General features: G+C 39.5%; 1 protein-coding gene across 1 annotated transcript; it reads right to left on the bottom strand.

Annotated features, from left to right (window-relative positions):
* Window positions 1-3,123: 3,123 nt before the first annotated feature.
* Window positions 3,124-18,615, bottom strand: LOC103470639 (glutamate-rich protein 3). The gene is made up of 12 exons (XM_017306532.1): window positions 18,439-18,615; window positions 15,674-15,793; window positions 15,473-15,583; window positions 14,564-14,758; window positions 13,818-13,998; window positions 12,300-12,483; window positions 11,998-12,095; window positions 11,456-11,836; window positions 10,128-10,301; window positions 9,591-9,787; window positions 6,258-6,481; window positions 3,124-5,385 (listed from the first exon to the last, which is right to left on the bottom strand). The coding sequence occupies exons 1-12, from the start codon at window positions 18,613-18,615 to the stop codon at window positions 4,782-4,784; spliced, it is 2,646 nt and encodes an 881-aa protein (XP_017162021.1). The 3' UTR covers window positions 3,124-4,781.
* Between the last annotated feature and the right edge of the window lie 863 nt (window positions 18,616-19,478).

Genomic DNA, 19,478 nt, shown 5'->3' on the forward strand with positions numbered 1-19,478 from the left:
TGAGAGAAAACTGGACAAAGGAAAAGGCATCTGCCAGCAGCGTCAAGAGGTCAAAGATTTTAGAAGGGATATAGAGGTGAAGCAGGTCAGAGAAAAACAGAGGAGCTGGAAGGGACATTTAGATGACTGAAGAAGTTTCCCTAAAGGCAGGTATAAAGGTGAAGGTGTGAGGAAAGTACATCAGCAGCAGAAGTGTGATCCACACCAACCCCCAGGTTGAAATATTTGGAAGATCGAGTGATTATAAAAGTAATGACCAGGAGCAACTCAAAAACGAGAGAGTAATTAGTTTTTGAGCTAATGCTTTATTGTCTTCTTTCAAATAAACAGTTTGTTCGTTGTCATGTTTTTGCCACACAGCATCGCAAATTTGATTCAATTTCACTGCTGCCACCAACACTGTCACCACTACTGGCAGCATATTTGAGTGAAAAACGTGCCTTACAGGCTATAGAAGCTGCAGATTTATGAATATAAGGACTGGTCATTACCACAGTGGAACATTTTGCAGACAGCGAGGGAGCAAAGTCCAACTGCAATAAATTATAAAGCTGCTCTGTGTTTGGGTAAATGTGTAAAAAGACCAATTTTGGCTAACACAAGAGCAATTTTCACCTTAATACGGTGATGTAAGTTGTATTTTTACAGCCTATTGTGCAACCCCAAGTGATGAAAAAAAAATCAATAAACCTGAGTTAAAAAAGGAAACAAACTGCAATTACTTGTGGACTTAGGACAAACAGCCTTTTAGCAAAGGTTGCTGCTCTCTCTTACCGCAAAGTACACAAAAACAACGGTTCTTAAAGTTTTATTGAATCAATCAGAGATTAAATAGGGGTACTGAACTCTTAAGAAGTGATAGATTCCTGTTCCTGTCCATTCGTTTAGGGGACCCAGCTGCAGCACATATTATTTCACCATGTTTATAACTCTTCTATTATATTCTATTAGGGCTGCAACATATGGGTATTTGTATTTCACTGTCACAGACATCTCATCAAAAATATTTCACACCAAATTAATGCAAGAAGGACTGATAATTACTGGAGTTTGAAGACCGATGGGCTTGTTTTCAATCAGCAGGACCTGAATTCAAATTTAATGTGATATGTCCGTAGGAGAGAGTGAGTTGCAGGCTTTGGCAAGCCCCTGGTCATTTAAAAGGATATTTATGGTTTGTGTACTTATTTTGCATCTTGAATGTAAAGCACATTCTTTTAGGAGCCACCATTTAATGCCACTAAACATATTTACGTAAATAAGTCCACTTCATTTGTGGACCAAGTTAAATATTTTTGTTATATCTATGGGGTTTTTTCTGTATCCTACATGACCCTGTTAATTTAGACATTTTTTGAGTTGTGATCTCTAAATTCTTTTCAGAAAACTGTATGTCACTGTACAAGGATTTTACTTCATCAACAGAATGGAAAACAATGTGCGAGGACAAAACCGTCTTAATCTGTCTGAAGGCCACATGGCCTGCAGAGCTGCAGAAAGACGAGCGCGGTCGCCAAGTTGGACGTATTGTTGTGGTGACATTTGAGCAGAGGATCAAACTGCTGCTGAATAATCCATCTTGAAAAACCAGCTCTCTCTGCCGAATGTCAAATGGCAGCGGGATCCTTTGTTTGAGGAGTAGACAGCGAAACTTTCACTTCACCAACATCAGAATGTTTTGTTCTACAATGCAGAGAATGTGCCAGTTTACAACAACCGAGAAAAGTTTAACATTAGGAGTTAAGGAAATGGAAAAGTTAAATGACCTCCTCCCTGATGGTTTTGTGTAGTAGCATATTGCCCCAACTTTAATGAAAACAAATTTTACTTAAGCCTGAAGACATGATCCTAATTTTGAGTGGAAAAGGAGACTCCCACATTCATCCTCCATCATGCTGTTTCACCTGCAGCTGCATTGCAGGCTTTAAATGTAAGAGGACGTGAACTTCCTGCCCTCCTCTCCGTGTTTACCACAACAGCTCAGATGTTTTCTGCTTTAATTTGTTCATTATTGTCTTAATCTGAACTGAGTCTGCCTAATTGGCATGCAACCAAGCCTGGCAAGAGTTTGGGGCTTGTAGAGTGTCTCGGGGGTAGTTGGGAAAAAAAGATGCCAAATTAAAACCTCTTTGGATTGAGCGGATAAAACAAATCCACAGCCAACTTGTATGACACAAAGGGTTTGACGACCTTGCAGCTACCCCTCTATTCTTTTTCTGTAAATGAAAGTACACCACATGAAAAGTTGGATGCTGTTTATCATTCACAAACATACACCGACTTGCCCACCCTTCTGAACTAAATTATCACGGAACAAGGTTTGTGTTATGAAGAACTTTAGTCTTCAATTTGAAAAGGGTGTAATTTAAAAGCTGCTATCAAGAACATTTTCCTGTTTGAAAAAGTATTGAAGTATGAACCTATCCTGAAACGCAATGGTTTCCAGACAGAGTAGTCAAGCAACTTAGTTCAAAATGACTAAAGGAAAAACCAGGGGATGTTTAGAGTTGCAGCCACTATGTAAGCAACTATCAAATAGTATGTCTTACTGTATAACATAAGATGTTGTCATAAACATGGTTGTGGAATCCAGTGTCTGTTTACCCCATTTTAAAGTTACCTGCATCTGCAGATTAAACTACTGTCAAGAATGATCTTCCTCATGCCAAAAGGATTTCTGCAAACTAACTAAAGATGTTGAAGTGCACCGTTATTCATCCAGAAACTGAGTTTGTGAGGGCATAAAAAAAAGAACCGGTTCAGCAAACAGACACTGACCTTTGAGTTGAGTGAGAATAAATTACATCACCCTGCCCTGAAAACCTAAACAAAGTCTGGACAGTGAACCATTGTTCACTTTATTTGTTTTATTTTTGCCTTCAGTCAGAGTCAAGAAACTCAATTTCCAAGACCTTTTTTTTTTATTTTGCAGCTTGCTTCTAGCAAAGTATCAGTTACCTGAAAATGAAGTCCTGTGTATCAGCTGCAGCCTGCTCAGAAGAATTAGAAGCAGCTTTATTGGCTCAGGTTGTGTGCACAAACAAGAGATTTACCATGTAACAGGATAAATAATTCATTCTCTTTTCAAAGTTTTAAGGCATTTATTCACTAGTAATATGGAAATTGCAGAAAACCAATGAACTGTGCATTTAACTTCATTATTCCACAATAAACGGACAGACTGAACAACCTCAGGTGGCTGAACGGCGAACAGAAAATTCCTTCCAGATTGAGTCTTTGTGGTTGAAGGTCTTTTTCTTTGAAAATAGCTGAAAGAAGCTTGTGATGCTGCAGGATTTCTTTCAGGTACATTAGCAGACAGACAATGGGATCAGTGATGCGAGGTTCAGTTGTAACAGACGCACAACGCCTCAACTGAAGGAGTCTGAATTACAGGGCAGGTCCTGTTTACCAGCCTATACTCATCCAGGCTTAATGGTCTACCTCTTTTTTTAATTCAAATGTGAGTTCAGAGGCCTTAAAATAGTAAAAATTTAGGGGGAAAAAAATCTGTGTCGTAACAAATTTCCTAGGCTAAGAAATATACAACGTCTTGAATAAATATTTGGTGAAATACAACGTGCAGTTTTCAAATGATGATTGTGAAGAACAGAGTATTGGTCTAAACACAGCTACCTGAAGCCTCCTTGTTGATTTGTGCATTTTATTTTTACTCGGGTCATTTTGGTCAGACTGTAAAATTAGTTTGATCTGAAACATTTAAGTGGTTTTTAAAAGCTGACAGAACAAACCGTTAAGGAGGCAGAAACTTTTTCATGGCACCTTGTAACATCCCAAACAGAAGCTCAGTCCAAAACAGCAAAGCATGGATGCGATCTTCAGAAACGTCAGTCTCATTTATCTGTCATCCTTCTGGAGGCATCTTTATCAGAGCTCCACAGAAAGGAATTTGCACAGACTGCAGACGAAATATGGATGGGTTGGTTTCGGCAGATTCACCGACGGCAGCCCTGAGAGGACGAGATAATTACCACCCTGACAAGCTTTGATCACAGGTACAGTTATTCTCAGAATGTCTGTGATGATGGAACAATGAGATGATGGCCTTGAGATTCACATAAATTCTTCCCAGTCTTGTCCTTTTTTCTCCGTCGCACTCTGAATAGAAGCTCTGTCTAGCACGTGAAAAGACGAGAAGTAAAGGAGGGCTGGTGATGTGTCACGGCATTGCCGTCTGTACCAATCTTCTGATTTGGAGGAGTGAAGATCGGCATGTGTTGATGACTGCTGTAAAGTTCTGAGGTGGAAATGCTGCGGGTAAGTCATCCACTCGTAAATACTGTGGGTGGAATGATTCATAGCGGTTTCTTTTTGGTGAAGAGGAAGCAAATTATTCAATAAAACGACAGAGGGATCGGTGAGCCCCGCGATGAAGTCGGTTTTAGAAGAGGTGGGTGTTGAGTCGCAAGGGGGCATGCTGCTGGGAAGGTGAAGGTGCAGATGTAACCTCGCTGCACAGAAGAAAGGTTCAGTTCATTGAAAGTCTTTGAAAGTGCCTCCACACCGCAGTGCGGCTCAAAAGCAAACAGACCTCCTACACTACCTGCCTGCACTAAACCGAGAGGCAGCGTTTCTTCGCAGGGCCACCCACTTATAGGAAGGAACAGACATTTGTGTGAGTGTATGTGTTTGATGATAAAACAAATCAAATGAGTCAGTTTGTTCATCTGTCATCTAACGGTGAACACCAGGGATCAAGGCTGTTCAATTTGCACAACTTGTTGGTGTTTTCCAACCTCACTCAGTCGCTCTTGCAGGTTTTATTTGCATTTTATCTGCTCCTGTATCCTGCTCATCAACCCTTCACTCATGGCGTTCTCATCAAGGCTAAGATGTGTCAGGGATACCTGAGTCCTGCAGAGCAGCGCCCCCATGATGTCATTTCCTCCCACATCGCTGATGCCGTTCCTGTCGAGGTCCACCTGCCGCAGACTCGTGTTCTCTTTCAACATGTCTGCCAGCAGCCTGACTCCGGGGTCCCCCAGATTGTTCTCATCTAAGATGATCTGAGTCAGAGAGTTGTTGCCTTTCAGGCTGTCGAAAAGTTCCTTCCACGCAGACAGATCCGCGCTGTGTGTTTGTGCCAGCCCCAGGTACTGCAGCTGTGAGTGGGATCTCATGTACGATGCTAAAACCTTGACCCCGTCGCTGCCGAGGCCATTTCCACCAACATCCAGTTCCAGGAGCGTAAAAGCCCTAAAAGAGCTCCACCCGGTGGGGAGCTGCAGCAGCGCATTTTGCTCTAATGGGAAAAGCAGCGTCTGGTAGACGGCTGCGGCAGCTGCTGCAGTTTGATGCTGCAGCTCCGCTACACCACTCAAGAGGGTCAGCACTCCGTGGTCACGCAGTTTGTTCCCAAACAAGCTGCAAAAATAAAGAAGAAGCAATGTAGGAGTGGATGCAGAAAAATGTATATTTCTATATTTATCCATTTCCAAATTTTATTACAAATATTAATACAATTGCAGTAAACTTCAAATATTTGAGTAGTTAATCATTTCTTTTTTTTCGTTTAACTTTAATATGTTTTTTTTATCAAAAGTAGTTTTGATAATTATTTTTAGGTTATATGTCGAAACATTTGCTTTGAGTATAGACATTTTGCTTTTAACAGTTTTCATACAAAAAGTTTTGTGACTGTTAAGTCTGTCCTCTATGGCATCTGAGTCATGTAAATGTGAAAAGAGTGGAAAACTCCAGGGACTAGTTGTGTCAACAAATTAGCTCATATCCACGTTTAAATAGGACGGTTAGTCACGTTATTGCCATCAGTGTCACAAAGATGCTGAGAGACCAAAGCAGTGTCAGCTGACAACTTCAGGATGGCTCACTCTGGTCCTGCATTAAGATTTTTTCCATTTCTTCTTTAAAGATGTAACATTCGAAAAAACAGAGATATCTGGTCGCTGGGAAGCAAAGTATGCATAACTAAAGAGTGGTTTAATGTAAATGTAAAGCATTTTTTGTTGAGTCAGTATAAATTCACATAAAAGTTTTAGCAAGACTGTTTATTGTGGAAAAAGGACATAACTCAGAAAGGTATAGAGGTAAGTTTATAGAGGTGAGCTGGGGAATCTCTTTGTTCATATAAAAAAAAGATAAAGTTTGCCGTCTTCTTTTGTCTGGGTAAGCCATTTTAAATAATCTCATGACTGCATGACGTGATTTTTAGATAATCAATTTCTTCGCCAGATTTTAATCTGATATAATACAAGTGGGTGGAACCATGGACTTACTGTAAGCGTTGGACCTGCGGCTTTACTCTCAGGACGTCCAGCAGGATGTGAGCGCCGTAGGGGCCGATGAGGTTCAGGTTGAGATTGAGCAACGTGACTTCAGACGGACTGTTCTTCAGAACCCCCGCGAGACTGAACAAAAGGTCATCTGTCAGTTCGGTGTTCCTCAGAACCAGCTGCTCAACCTCATCAGATGTGCTCAACACCGTCATCATGGCATCAAGCTGTGTTCGCAACACAAGAAAAAAGGTATTAGGTTATGGAGGCAAGATGTTGTGTTCTAAAGTAATTTAGCTGTTTTGTAAGAGGTTGGAGGCTTAAATACAGAGATGTGAAGAGGGTCCAGGGGAGACATATGGTCTGGCTGTCGGCCACGTCTGCCTGGCCACTTTGCGAGAGCATGAGGAATTCTTCAGGCACTGCTGAAGATTTTTCATCCTGATCTTTGTGACATCCTGATCTGTTCACCTCAGATAAAGTTCAAGGGCCATTTGCTGCAACTGTTATATGTTGCAGCAAAAGCAGCTGGACATTATCAATTAGAGTTTCCTGGATTGATAGAGGGGCTGCGCAGTTGGTAGAGCTGTTGCCTTGCAGCAAGAAGGTTCTGGGTTCAATTCCCGGCCCCGGTCTTTCTGCATGGAGTTTGCATGTTCTCCCTGTGCATGCGTGGGTTTTCTCCAGGTACTCCGGTTTCCTCCCACAGTCCAAAAACATGACTGTCAGGTTAATTGGTCTGTCTAAATTGCCCCTAGGTGTGAGTGTGTGTGTGCATGGTTGTGTGTCCTGTGTGTCTCTGTGTTGCCCTGTGACAGACTGGCGACCTGTCCAGGGTGACCCCGCCTCTCGCCCGGCACGCCAGCTGGAGATAGGCACCAGCAACCCTCCCGACCCCACTGAGGGACAAGGGTGAAAGAAAATGGATGGATGGATTGATAGAGAATTTATGAGATCTTAAAAGTAATTTTGACACTTTTGTGAAAATGGTAAGGATATTAGTTTTCAGCTTGCTATTTTCTAGAATAAGGTGGAAATGATTAAACTTAAAGTGATGCTAAAATGTTCAAGCAGTTCATTCATATCTATCATTGTGTTTGTTTAATGTTATGTAAAATAATGTGCTGGGAATGATTCATATTCTTTGTGGTTTATAATAAGACTGAATAGAGCAATATAAAACAAATTTACTGAATAACACAGTCGCTAGCTCTTTGAAATTTTTGCTAATGCAGTTTTGTGTCAGCTGGTCCATTTGTCCCTTCTGAATTCATGTCTCATCAAAGGATAACAGTCAGATAGTTTGCCTGCAAGTATGCTCTCAGCATGTTTCTCTACTGGATTTGTTTGACCTAAAGCTGGAATCGACTCCTTAAGGAGATTTAACCGATATTGGTTGGTTCCTGTATCCCCATAAACCCCAGCAGCACTGAGGGGAACAAACTTCCAGAAAACTGCTAAACAGCTGAAACACTGAGTCCCTTTAAATCAATGCTCAAAACTTATCTGTTTAAAGTTGCTTTTGACCCATGATAACTGGAACAAATTTGATGTGTATTGATGTTTTTAATGAGGGCACTTGGTATAATGCAATTATGTTACTGGTTTTATAACTGGTGACTGCATGATATGTCTAGGATTTTTTTGACAAAACAATTAGGTAAGCAAATGAAGAAACTGTTTCTTATAGACACTAGCGAAAAAATATTTCAGTCTCTAGTAAAATTCTCCAGTGAAAGATGAGTCCACCATGTTCCGGTCACCGGTCCATAAGCATCCTGTCCTATAAATACGATGTTTAACCATCCCTGATTTACAAACTATTGTCTTATTGGAATCCTTTCAATAAGCAACAAAGTTACGATGGTGCAAACTTTATGTTGAGCAATAAAACAGAACGGCACTAAACCAAAGTAATTTATTACGACTTATAAGAAACATGTTTACAAAGCTCCACGTTGCAGAGGCCTGCAGTTACGCTCTGAAGACTTTTGTTTGTTTCTCTCAGATTTCCATCTCCCAAAAACACATAACAATGTTTATAAAAAAATTTCCGATTCCACTTATGTCACATTTGCTTCTCTTTTTTTATTACTCACCACTTTTCAAAAATACTCTCTCAAACTTCTGAAGAAGCAAAGTTTTTGTTTTATTTCTTTATTTCTTCAACCACTTCTTGCTGATAATGTGCCAGTTTAACATTGATGGATGCAAACAGAAACCTTGATGTGAGAAACATGAGGATATTAACTAAAGCATATTCCATGGTAATGTAATCATTTTTAATTATTGAACCTTGGTGCTGTTGCGCATTACAGGAACCCATATGTGATGAGGAGGTGTAAGCATTCGTCTTGATGATTAAGTCAAAGGTGCAATTAGAATAAGTGAGCGAGCCCGATCAATGGGATGACCTTTAGAGGTGAGTGGCTGCCCTAATTTATCTACAGAACAGTAATCGATCACATCATCAAGACTCAGCTAAACGAGATTGCAAGAGGTTTTAAGAAGAGATGTTGATGCTCATCAGCCAGAGAAAACCATCTTCATAAAGACACAGTGAATCAGCTCAGAAAATTCAAGACCGCTGTTTATCCTCATCAGAAAGCGTCAACAAAAATCACTACAGATAAAAGTCAAAGCAGTAGTATTAATGTAGAGTTAATGAGTCTACAAGAAAAATCTAATTAAAAAAAATAATTGATTACAAGTCTGTATGCGCAAAAGAACATTTTGTTATGGGGGCAGATTTGGAAGAAGTGTTATTAAACAGATAAGCAAGAATCATTACTGTTTTAGAAAGAATGTACTTCCTGGTTCTGACAACATTAGAACCATCAATAAAACACGGTGGTGGTACGATCATGGATTTAGAATATTCTGATGAGCATTGACTTGAATTGCTTTCCACAGACGATTAGAAAACAAATTTTGATTCATTTGAGAATCCAGGAGAAACCAAAGCCTAGTTCAGAACAATAAATCACAAAAAATTATGCTAAATAATAAATGATGTTCTTGATGGATATAAAACCAGCAGTTAGGGGAAGAAGCCTACAAGAAATATTTTACAGGTGAAGGGAAATCTGGATTTCATGCATCAGTGTAATATGTAGGTGCAAATGACATCAGAACACTAAAAAACTAAATGTGTTTTAGTTTGGAGGGCTGCTGTTTTAATTGCATTTCACAATCTAAAAAACCAATGCACATGCCTGCATCCAGTAATTCCAAAATGTGGTCATCTGGCACAGCCTGTGCTTGTAATTTTAAGGCAGCAGTGTTTCTGGCAGAAACACAGGTTTTCTCCACAGCGGATCTGTGTTGGACACACACCTGTGCCTGCAGGTCTTGTTCTTGAACAAGCTCCTCTTTGGCAGCATCCTGGCCTGCAGTGTCCTCCTCCTCCTCCTCCGTTGGCTCTCCATCAKGCTGCGGTACTGTGTCACTTTCCGCACTCAGCTCCACATCGGAGTTCTGAGCTTTGGGGCATGATGACGACAGCTTCTTCTGGAGCCGGCACCTCTCTAGGACTTAAAGAGAGAATCGAGCAACTAATGGGTGATAAAACCGTGCGAAAGGAACACAAGATTTACATACGGGAGTCAAACTAATAATGTTCAGTTTGTGCATCCATTAAGCCATAGAGAAAGTGAACGTTTAGATTTATAGATGTGAGAATATGTATGTCTGTATAGGCAACATCTGTATAATCTCTCCCACACATCATCAATCTTCCTTCAAGCAGACGCTGCTCAGCGTGCTTCTTGCACATTCAGTCATTTTTTCCCCCCAAATTGTGTTATGTAAATGAGTTACAGCCCTCCAGTGGGACTCATTTTAATTCTGCTCTTATGCAGAGTCTGTACTCACTGTTTGCCTTGAACCAGTGTTTGTTTGGGCTCTGGTTCAATTCAGCACTCATTTCCACACATTCTTTGTAGAAGTCCTTCAGTCTTCCCCCATCGCTGGTTTTCCCATCTGACTTGAGGTCTCTCTGCTCCTTCCTGTTCTGCTTAGTCAGTCCCTCCTCACCCTGCAATGAATCTTTTAAAAAGAAATGCTCTTCTTCTTTTATTGCAAACCATTAAAGAGAGATAACACATGCACAAATCTTGTTGGGTTGAGTTACACCTCCTGTCCAGGGGTGACACTGTAAAACTAGTCTATGCATTTGTCGCTTTAAGGCTGGACGACTGTGATTCTTTACTCTCAGGAAGTCCACCAAATGAATTTGCATTACAAGTTTTTGGCTGATCCAAAACCTTCCTGGAAGAGTTTTGACGATAATTAAAAAGAAAGATCATATTTCTCCTATTCTAGCTGTTTTGTAAATCCCTCAATAATCAAGATAAGTTAGAGATTTTCCATATTTTCCTAACAGAGCACTTTGCTCTCTGACTGCAGGAATTAAAACTTTACTTTTTGAACAAGTTTATAGTTCAGCAGCATCTGGAAAACCATTTTTTTACGGGAAAGAGATGATTAGCATTGTCTGTCCTGTGTCATGCCACAAGTGAATCATTCATATTGAATTGCCTCTCATCCAAAAGAATGAGCTCAATAATTCTGCCCGAGAACAATGCCATGAAGAAAGAGTGGTGTCATTGCATCATATTAGGTCAAATGTTATAATCATCTGAGGATTTTAAAGTGTGATGGAGCTCTGATCAGGATGACTGAATTTTTGGACATGTGGTGAGAACATTTTCAACACTAAACCCAATGAGAACATGTGGTCAATTCTTCGAAAGAACAAATTTGATCAACTTCACAAGTTTATATCAAATATGTCAGACTGAATTGAACAATTTAAAAAGAAGTACTTTGTGACTTTGTACTTGACCTGTGACCCAAATTGATCAAAGTGTAAGTCAGTCATGTCCAAAATCCATAACATTTTAATTTTAAGCCCTAAACATTTAATTTGGACCAATTATAGATTTATAATGAATGAATAAAATGCACTTTTGCCAAGATGATCGGCTAGTAGCATTGAACTCAGATTGAACATAAGATCAGCACTTTTACGTTCACATTTGGTTTTAGCAAATTGATTTTTGTGCTTCTATAACTGATGTAAACTAAATGTTAAGGTCAAAAATACAAACACTAGTTTCACTGACAAAGTGTTTGGTTCTGACACCTTTTTTCGTTCTGTTTCACAGTAATGAAACCAACAGGAATGATCCAGCGCTCACCAATGGTTTTACTTGTCTTGTTTGATGGCAGCTCTTCTGTCTGCGGCTTAGTGGTTTTCCCCATTGTTTTTGAGTGGTTGGGTTTCTGTCCTGTCTTCTCTTCAGATTGTTCAGGCACTGTTGATCTCTCTGAGCCCTTGCCGCCTTGCTCATCTTCCCCTCTGCTTTTCCCACCTGTCTTTCCTTTGCTCTCTTTCTGATCGGTTTGACCCTTGCGTTTTTTCCTCCTGAATTTTTCTTTCATCCCAGAAAAAACAGCCTCTTCGCTGTCAGTGGATCCTCCGCTGCGTTCCTTGACATGTTTTCTAGTTCTCCTCACCGATATCTTCTCAGGTTTGGCTGGGATAAAAAGAGGGGATGATGGACACGACTCGATGGTGCCTTTATGGGAGACAAAATGAAAGAAAATAAGCCTTTGTGGTAGATTTTTTTATTTAGACTAGTCCTCTGAAACCCAGGAGTGGGCGCAATGTCAAAAAATATTGATGAATAAGCTTTGGGAAGTAATGGAAAATGGAGACACTCATTTCCAGGCTTTGTACCATTGCCAGTGTTCTGCTCGAGAGGGAGAATTAAGTTTTCCTTTGTGCCGTTGTTCAGCTGTTGGCAGGAGCTGTATTTGTTTCGGAGACTAGTGCATCTGAAAAAGATGAAAAATGTGCTTTCATCATAAGTCATATTTCCTCCCCTGTGCCACCATCATCACTACCATTACTTTTTAAACAGTCTTTCTCTTTTGTTCCTAAATGTCTAGAGTTAGATTTGCCCACTTTGTTTTCACTGGTACTAATTTTAAACTTCTGCCGACATGTGGCTGAACCTCGACTGTAGGGTGAAACCTGACCTGTAGCAGGGGGTCCCACCAGCCAGCCAGCTCAGTCTGAAGTAGCTTTTCCTGCCCTGCTGAAAGCCGGGAGCGTAGCGGTACTCACAGCAGGAGCTGATCCGAGCCACCACGATGCCGTTGACAAACAAGCTGGCGCTGAAGGGGAAACCTCTGTGCCTCTGAGACACAAACTGAAACTGCTCTGAAAAATAAAAGTGGACAAAAAGTAAGACTTAAAGAAATATTTCAACCTTTGGTTAAAACTGAAGGTGTCCCATCTCCATCAATACAGGAGCAACTATGTTCTTTACTCTGTAGATTCACGGTATTTACTGGGTTTATTTCAATATTTCCGTAGACGTATGTTAAAGCTCTGTCACATCAGAGCTTTAATTGACTGGCATCTAGGATTGTTAGAAATATTCAAACATTATAGCAAATTTGTAAAATCCATTTCCAAGTCATGATTTCGGACTGGTCTCTGGTTGCTCAGCATCAATGTTTTTCCTACTGCTTTCCCTGACTTCCTTCTGTTTCTTCAGTATTAAAGGTCATCCCAATATTGTATAGCAGCATATCATCTGCTTCTTGTACCTTTTCCTCCTCTCTCCTCTTGATTGCTAAATAGGATGCCAGGACGTCTGTTTGACAGCATTGCATGTGTCCAGTTTGCATTTTCTCTGAAGTCTGAAAAACTCAGTTTCTTTTTGCAATTTGGATGGATGTCTTCTTAAAAAATGTGAACCTTACTACCTGGGAATGAAACACATGCCGATTTCTATGTAAGAAACCTGGGCACAGCGATTTTTATTGAGCTGTTGTGAAAATTATAGATTGCTCAACAGGTGCCGCAGCTTCAGACACTCTTAAAAACCAGTCTGCAGTGATGCACCTCCACAAACACTTAGTGAAAGCTCAAAACACTCAAGGAACTCTCAATCCCTCCCGCTTAATGGAGAGTGGATTACGATCTTTATGCTCCCCCGAACGCCTTCCTGAGGCCCTGCAGAGATCATCATCCACACTCTGGTGGATTTTAATCCTGTGGTCCGGTCTTAGTCTGGTGTTAGGAAAACTTACAGCCAAATCATGTGGACACAATCGAAAACACTAAATCTACGCTGGCATCTTTATGTCTTAAGTAAAGTAGACTTTGATGGAAACACCTGAGACTGGTGGAATGAAAAACAACTGAGCAAAAGTTACCACAGTTAGTGGAAGAAAAACAAAAGTAACTGCAAATTTAAAACGAGTATCTAAATAGCTGTAAGCACAAAAGGTTTCATAACAGATAACTGATGAGTAATTTGAAAGGTGGCATGTTAGAATGGAGGAAATAAAGCATAAAGCAGAATCGTACAAATGAAGCAGAGAACTAATGATTTTTCTAAGCAAACCCATACTAGTCAAACCTCAGCAGTTATTCAGGGAAAATCTGGACTTGTAACATATTGCATTAACTGTTGAATCTGTTTCATCTTAAATAATTAACAACAGCTTCAGTTTATCCAAAATTACAAGAGATTTGTATATTACCTCCTGTGCTAACAAGGCCCTTAAAGACACAGAGATTTTCTCCTCCATTGACTTGCTGAAGCACCTTCAGTTCATCCTTGGTGGACTTTGAGAGTGACCGTCGCTGACTTGGTCCTAGGTAGGTCATAGTCACTGTCACATTGGACTTCTTTGCCTCCTTTTGGGTCTTTAGGTTACTCTGCTATAAAGAAAGATAAGTCATAGATACTTGCATATGTGCTGTAAGTGAAGATGTTCTCAAAGTTGATGCGTTAAAAGCAGAAAGAATTAGTTAAAAAAAACTCTATGCTTTGACAGATCAGGGTTGTATCAGCTCCAAAAGATCACCAAAGCATCATTAGGCATTAGGTCATGATAACTGTTTTATTGTGGAGTCCACTGAAATACAGTAAACTCAGTCTGAGCTGTAGCAGTCTGAAATGTTGATAACAGCAGGATGGAGCCATGCTATTATGTTATCGGCATCAAAATCTGACCTAGCAATCAGATTATCACTGCTAAATTGAAGAATCACCGGACCAGGCTACATTTTTTAAAAATCTTCTCTGTCACCAAAGAAATAGCTGTGTGCATAAATCACAGCAGATCAGCAGTTTCTAATAAAAGTTTAATCCATCTGGAATTGAAAGATACAAAAATCATCTAATTTACTGTATGATCAATGGAAGAGATATAAAGTGACTGCTTAGTAAATAACAGTATATATAAATCTTTTTCAGCATGAATCTGATAAACAGTCACTTCACCTGTTTTTCTGTGTGAACTCTTGTTCTCTGTGAAGTAAATGATGAGAAGGATCCTCTCCGTTTGTCATACAGATAAGGGCAGGACTGACTCAGAGCTCTGCTGAGTGAGTTCAGGCTTGGAGCTTTTTTTGAGATGGCTGGAAGATAAAGGTCACCTCTTGTCGACTTTCTGGTATCAGCTGTGGGATCGTTCAGCTAAATCCAACATACACAAACAAATAGAGAGCTTTTTTAAAAGTTTACAAAGGCCTGTTGACTATCGTCTTGATTGTGCACAGAACCGTTAAAGTTTCTGAATAAGAAATATTTCAGCACTGTCAAACCTCTCCATGTCTTTATATCTGTTTTATGTTAACTGGATTCTTCAATAATGTTTTTCCTCAATGTGTCAGGAAAATGCATTTTATTTTAGCTAACCAGCCTTTACAGCTGTCTATTCAGTTCTTTTTAACCATATGGGCGTCCTGTACTCTGGCGCCTCTCAAAGGTAATGGATGGTACTGCAGAAATGACATTAAAATGAAGAAGGGCATTGCTTTTATTTTTAAATACAGCCTAAATCGATATTTCCCTTAAAAACACAAGAAGCATTTGTATGTAAGAAATAAAAAGGAAATGGAAGTAAAACAAAGTGGTATTTTGATCACAGGACACCATTTTTCTGTTTCCCAGATTATATTCATTGAATTGATAAAACATTACATTATTAGTCAGGATCATTAAAATGTTACAAAAAAGAAAACACTGATGTGCCTCTAGACTTTTGCACAACACACATGTTTAGCTATTGCTTGGCTTGCATGTTGTTTCGTCTTTATAACTCCATTTTAAACTTGAAAAGAAAATATAACTTTCAGTGTAAAAATGTCTATAACATAACTTATTTATAACTGCATAAGTGTTACTTACCTTGTAGATTTCCACAGTATCAGGGTTCTCGAGCAGCAGCAGTTTGGTCTTTGCCCTGATCAGACTTGCAATGGAGTGAATCATTTTAGCATCTCTTGGCTTTCCTGGGATCTGCACATAAAAATCACAGTGGAGGATAAATTGAAATATCTTCCTAACTATGACGATGAAATTGACAGAAACATGCTAATGAAGACTCACAGGAGTGTCTCTATGTCCTCCAGGAACTTCCCTGTAATACGGATCCTGAAGAAGAGACTGGTTGTTCCTCCGAGTTCTTCTCATTGACTTGTTCTGATTTGTCTCCATCACAAACTGAGTCTCAGACAGATGCATATGAACATTTTTATTTTATAGAACACTAAAATCATTTGTCAATGCCGACATCCTGGAGAGTTTTGACAGGTTCTTTGCTAATATCTGAATCAGATGTGAAATTTACATATGAGAAAGACACAAAGTAGTCAACAACTACTATGATATTTACTATGATATTGCAATATCATAGTAAAGTCTAAAAAAGCTATTTGTAAATGATGAATTCATTTATTATGGGAAAAAAGCTCCTCAAAGAGATGATATAGTGTGTCCTTAAACAGATCCATGATGCTTTAAAACCGTTTCATGGCTCAATTAAAATAAAACGCTTGTTGTCAGTTACCACAAATGACAATCTGCAGCTATTCAATGGTTTGCAGCATTTAAAATGTAAAAGCTGAAAATATTTGTGATAAGGCAAATACTTTTTCGCAGCAATATGTTTATCTATTATCTGGATAGGAATACATTCAAGTTTTGCTTTGTCAGATATGGAAGGAAATTTTTAGATAAAATAATTTACACTCAAAATTATTACTCAAAATTATTACAAAAATCTTAACTAGACTTCAAAATGACTGCATGTGCTGTGAAATTAATAAAAAAAATTAAAGAAATAAATTAAATGTCAATAAATTAAATGCCTTAAAACAAATAAATTGTTGTAAATTAAAGCTACAAAAAGGGGCTGCACAGTGGTGCAGTTGGTAGAGCTGTTGCCTTGCAGCAGGAATGCTCTGGGTTCGATTCCCAGCCCCGGTCTTTCTGCATGGAGTTTGCATGTTCTCCCTGTGCATGCGTGGGTTCTCTCCGGGTACCATGGTTTCCTCCCAAAAACATGACTGTCAGGTTAATTGGTCTGTCTAAATGGCCCCTAGGTGTGAGTGTGTGTGTGCATGGTTGTTTGTCCTGTGTGTCTCATTAGCCGGAGATGGGCACCAGCAACCCTCCCGACTCCACCGAGGGACAAGGGTGTCAAGAAAATGGATGGATAGAGCTACAAAAACATTTAAATGTTATGTTTCGATTATTACATAGAAATAAAAACACTTATTGGTTAGATAGTTATTTATTTATTTATCTGACAGGTTAAAATTATGCGTTCTCATTTATATATGTGAAACATTGGTTTTTTTGAGTTACCATGCTGATTTGTACAGGTGTTGCCTATGACAAAGTGATTATCTGGTATCTATTACAAACACTGAACCGACAAAGGACAGAATAGATTTTCCCGGTTGGGGTACGATGTGGAAAGTAATTCACTCATGCAGAATCATGAGATTAGTGTTTGAGGGTGAAAATGGATTTAGTCTTCTTCTTCTCACCTGAGCTGAGGGGCCGTTGTGATCCTGCAGCTCAGCGAATTCATTCAGGCACAATAGCTGCTCTGTGGTACCCAATGTGTTAAAGAAAACCTCCATAGAAAGCATATATTGAGGTGACAGTGATCTTTGGGGTTTTTTCCTCTTCTCACTAACAAGCCTCCATTGTTCCTTTTGCAGCCTGACATTGAGATGCGGAACATGAAACCTAATAATTGTATCTGGACTGAGGGATTCTGGAAAAACAGACAGCAGGCAGCGCTCACATGTTTACAGTGCAAGTCACTATTCTTGCCAACACAAGGTAAAGATATGGATAAAGTCCTAAAATAAATATATTTATAATTGCAGTCACATGATGTCACATTCAGAGCTACAAGGAACATTCCCTGTGGTATAAATATCATGCAACAGAAATTTGTTTTTCTCTTTATCGTCACTCTTTAACATGGGAAAGATAAGAAAACATCCCATTTAAGTCAGACAGATGTGTGTCTGTTAGGAAACAGCAAGAAAAGTAGACACTTTCCTTCATGTGGTCCGAAGAAAAGCAATAATTCATCATCTTAAAACTGGAACTGTGACATACACGACTGCAAGAGGATTACAGATTTTCTTTCTACCATGCGCAATGAGGAGAATCATAAAGGAGGCCTAGAGAAATGCAGTGTCTTAGGGTTACCAAGTCTCCATAGCAACAATTTAAAATGCAAATTAGTTGTATTTACTGCTTTTGTAATGCAGGAAAACTTAAGCTATTACAGCTTTTAATGACCACCTGCTAATACATGACTGTGACACAGGACTTACTAATGAAATTCCATGATGTTTACATTATTATTTTTGTGCCTCCAAGATACAGAAACATTGGCCTGTTTTATTTAAAGACGGCTTCCCTATGGTAGTTTTAAATACATATTAGGATCAAGTTAACCATCTTGTTTTTCAACTCTTCCTGACTTGTGACTGCATTACCTGCCTGAACTTTTAACACAGCTACACTCCAGCCAGAGCACCAAGGTCAACGAATCAGTCGCTCCACTAAATTTCTAAATCCTGGCTTGAATGCAGAGGTGATGGAGTCTTTTCTGTAGCAGCTCTGCTTATGTATGGAACAGGCTGCATCTTAAAAGAGGAGTCACTCTGGCTACTGATCATTTTAAACCAATGACATTCTTTGATCTGAGAAATGCAAAGATTCTTTACTTAGAAGTAGAAAACAGCTTTAAGAACCATGTCTACAAAAAAAGAAAAAATAACAACCTTAAGTCTCTTCTTTGATTCAATGCTTTTCTGTTAAACCCACACAGCACAGAGCCTTACCTGCCACCTTGTCTGAGTGTGGAGCTGAAAGAGTCTTTTTGCACCAGGTGATCTGATACCTGCACGGCTGCTGATCTCCTGTTCCCTGCTCTCCTCACGCAGCCAACCGGTGACACCTGAGCAGTGCACACCTTTGGCACTGAGACGCTGCCGTCCCGACACTGGCTGCTCGTGCATCTTTAATTCTGCCTGACCTTCGTTCATTACTCTTCAGTTGCATTTCGTAAAATGTTTGGGGGGAAAAAAGAACTACTTTTACTTACATTTAAACATTTAAATGTAACATTTAAAATTCTGGTTCTCATTCTGTCTGATACAATAAATATCACATTATCAGTGTTTTGTTTTAGTGTTTTACATTTAAAAGTTTATTTGTAAAACAAATGTTTTATGTCAAATTTTGATTGATGGTGGTTTCGTATGGGTTGGGTATTTGAGACGAATAATCTGTATTCGTTCAGTTTAGCTGAGTAACACATTACTATTTTAGAAGGTAAATGAGTTTCTTTGACGAGATCCTGAAACGACTGGATCTGATGTTGATTCCCAAACAAATGACTGCAGTAGAAATTACACCCCCACTACAGATGTGTAGTAGATCAGCAACACCCTGCTGCAAGCAAAATGACAAAACTTTCCTCAGTTAATCCAGCCTCCTCATTCCCTTCATGCAAAGTGACAGTCCAGTGGTTGACATATTTATGTTTCTCTGCAAATCTACACTCATCTTTATTTTGTTCGCATTCAAAAGGTCACTATTTGTTTTTGTAATGGGTCAATAAGAGTCTCTCCACTACTTTATGGCGTGTGATTCTTGGGCAGCAGGTTTGCAGTCAGTAAGGACAGCTGGGTCCTGAAACGGGACAGAACGTCTTCCATTGCACTGGATCTTTCTCCTGGGTCAGGTTGAGGTGTGCTGCTTAATCCCATGTGTTATGTTATTATGGCACACTGGCTGGACCTTCGTTCCTGTATTTTGCACCTCAACTGTTGTTCATTGTTAAACCTTTCTTTTTCTGAATTTTTTTTCCCTGTCCTGC

This window comes from Poecilia reticulata, linkage group LG9 (assembly GCF_000633615.1).
Source record: "Poecilia reticulata strain Guanapo linkage group LG9, Guppy_female_1.0+MT, whole genome shotgun sequence".
Taxonomy (NCBI): domain Eukaryota; kingdom Metazoa; phylum Chordata; class Actinopteri; order Cyprinodontiformes; family Poeciliidae; genus Poecilia; species Poecilia reticulata.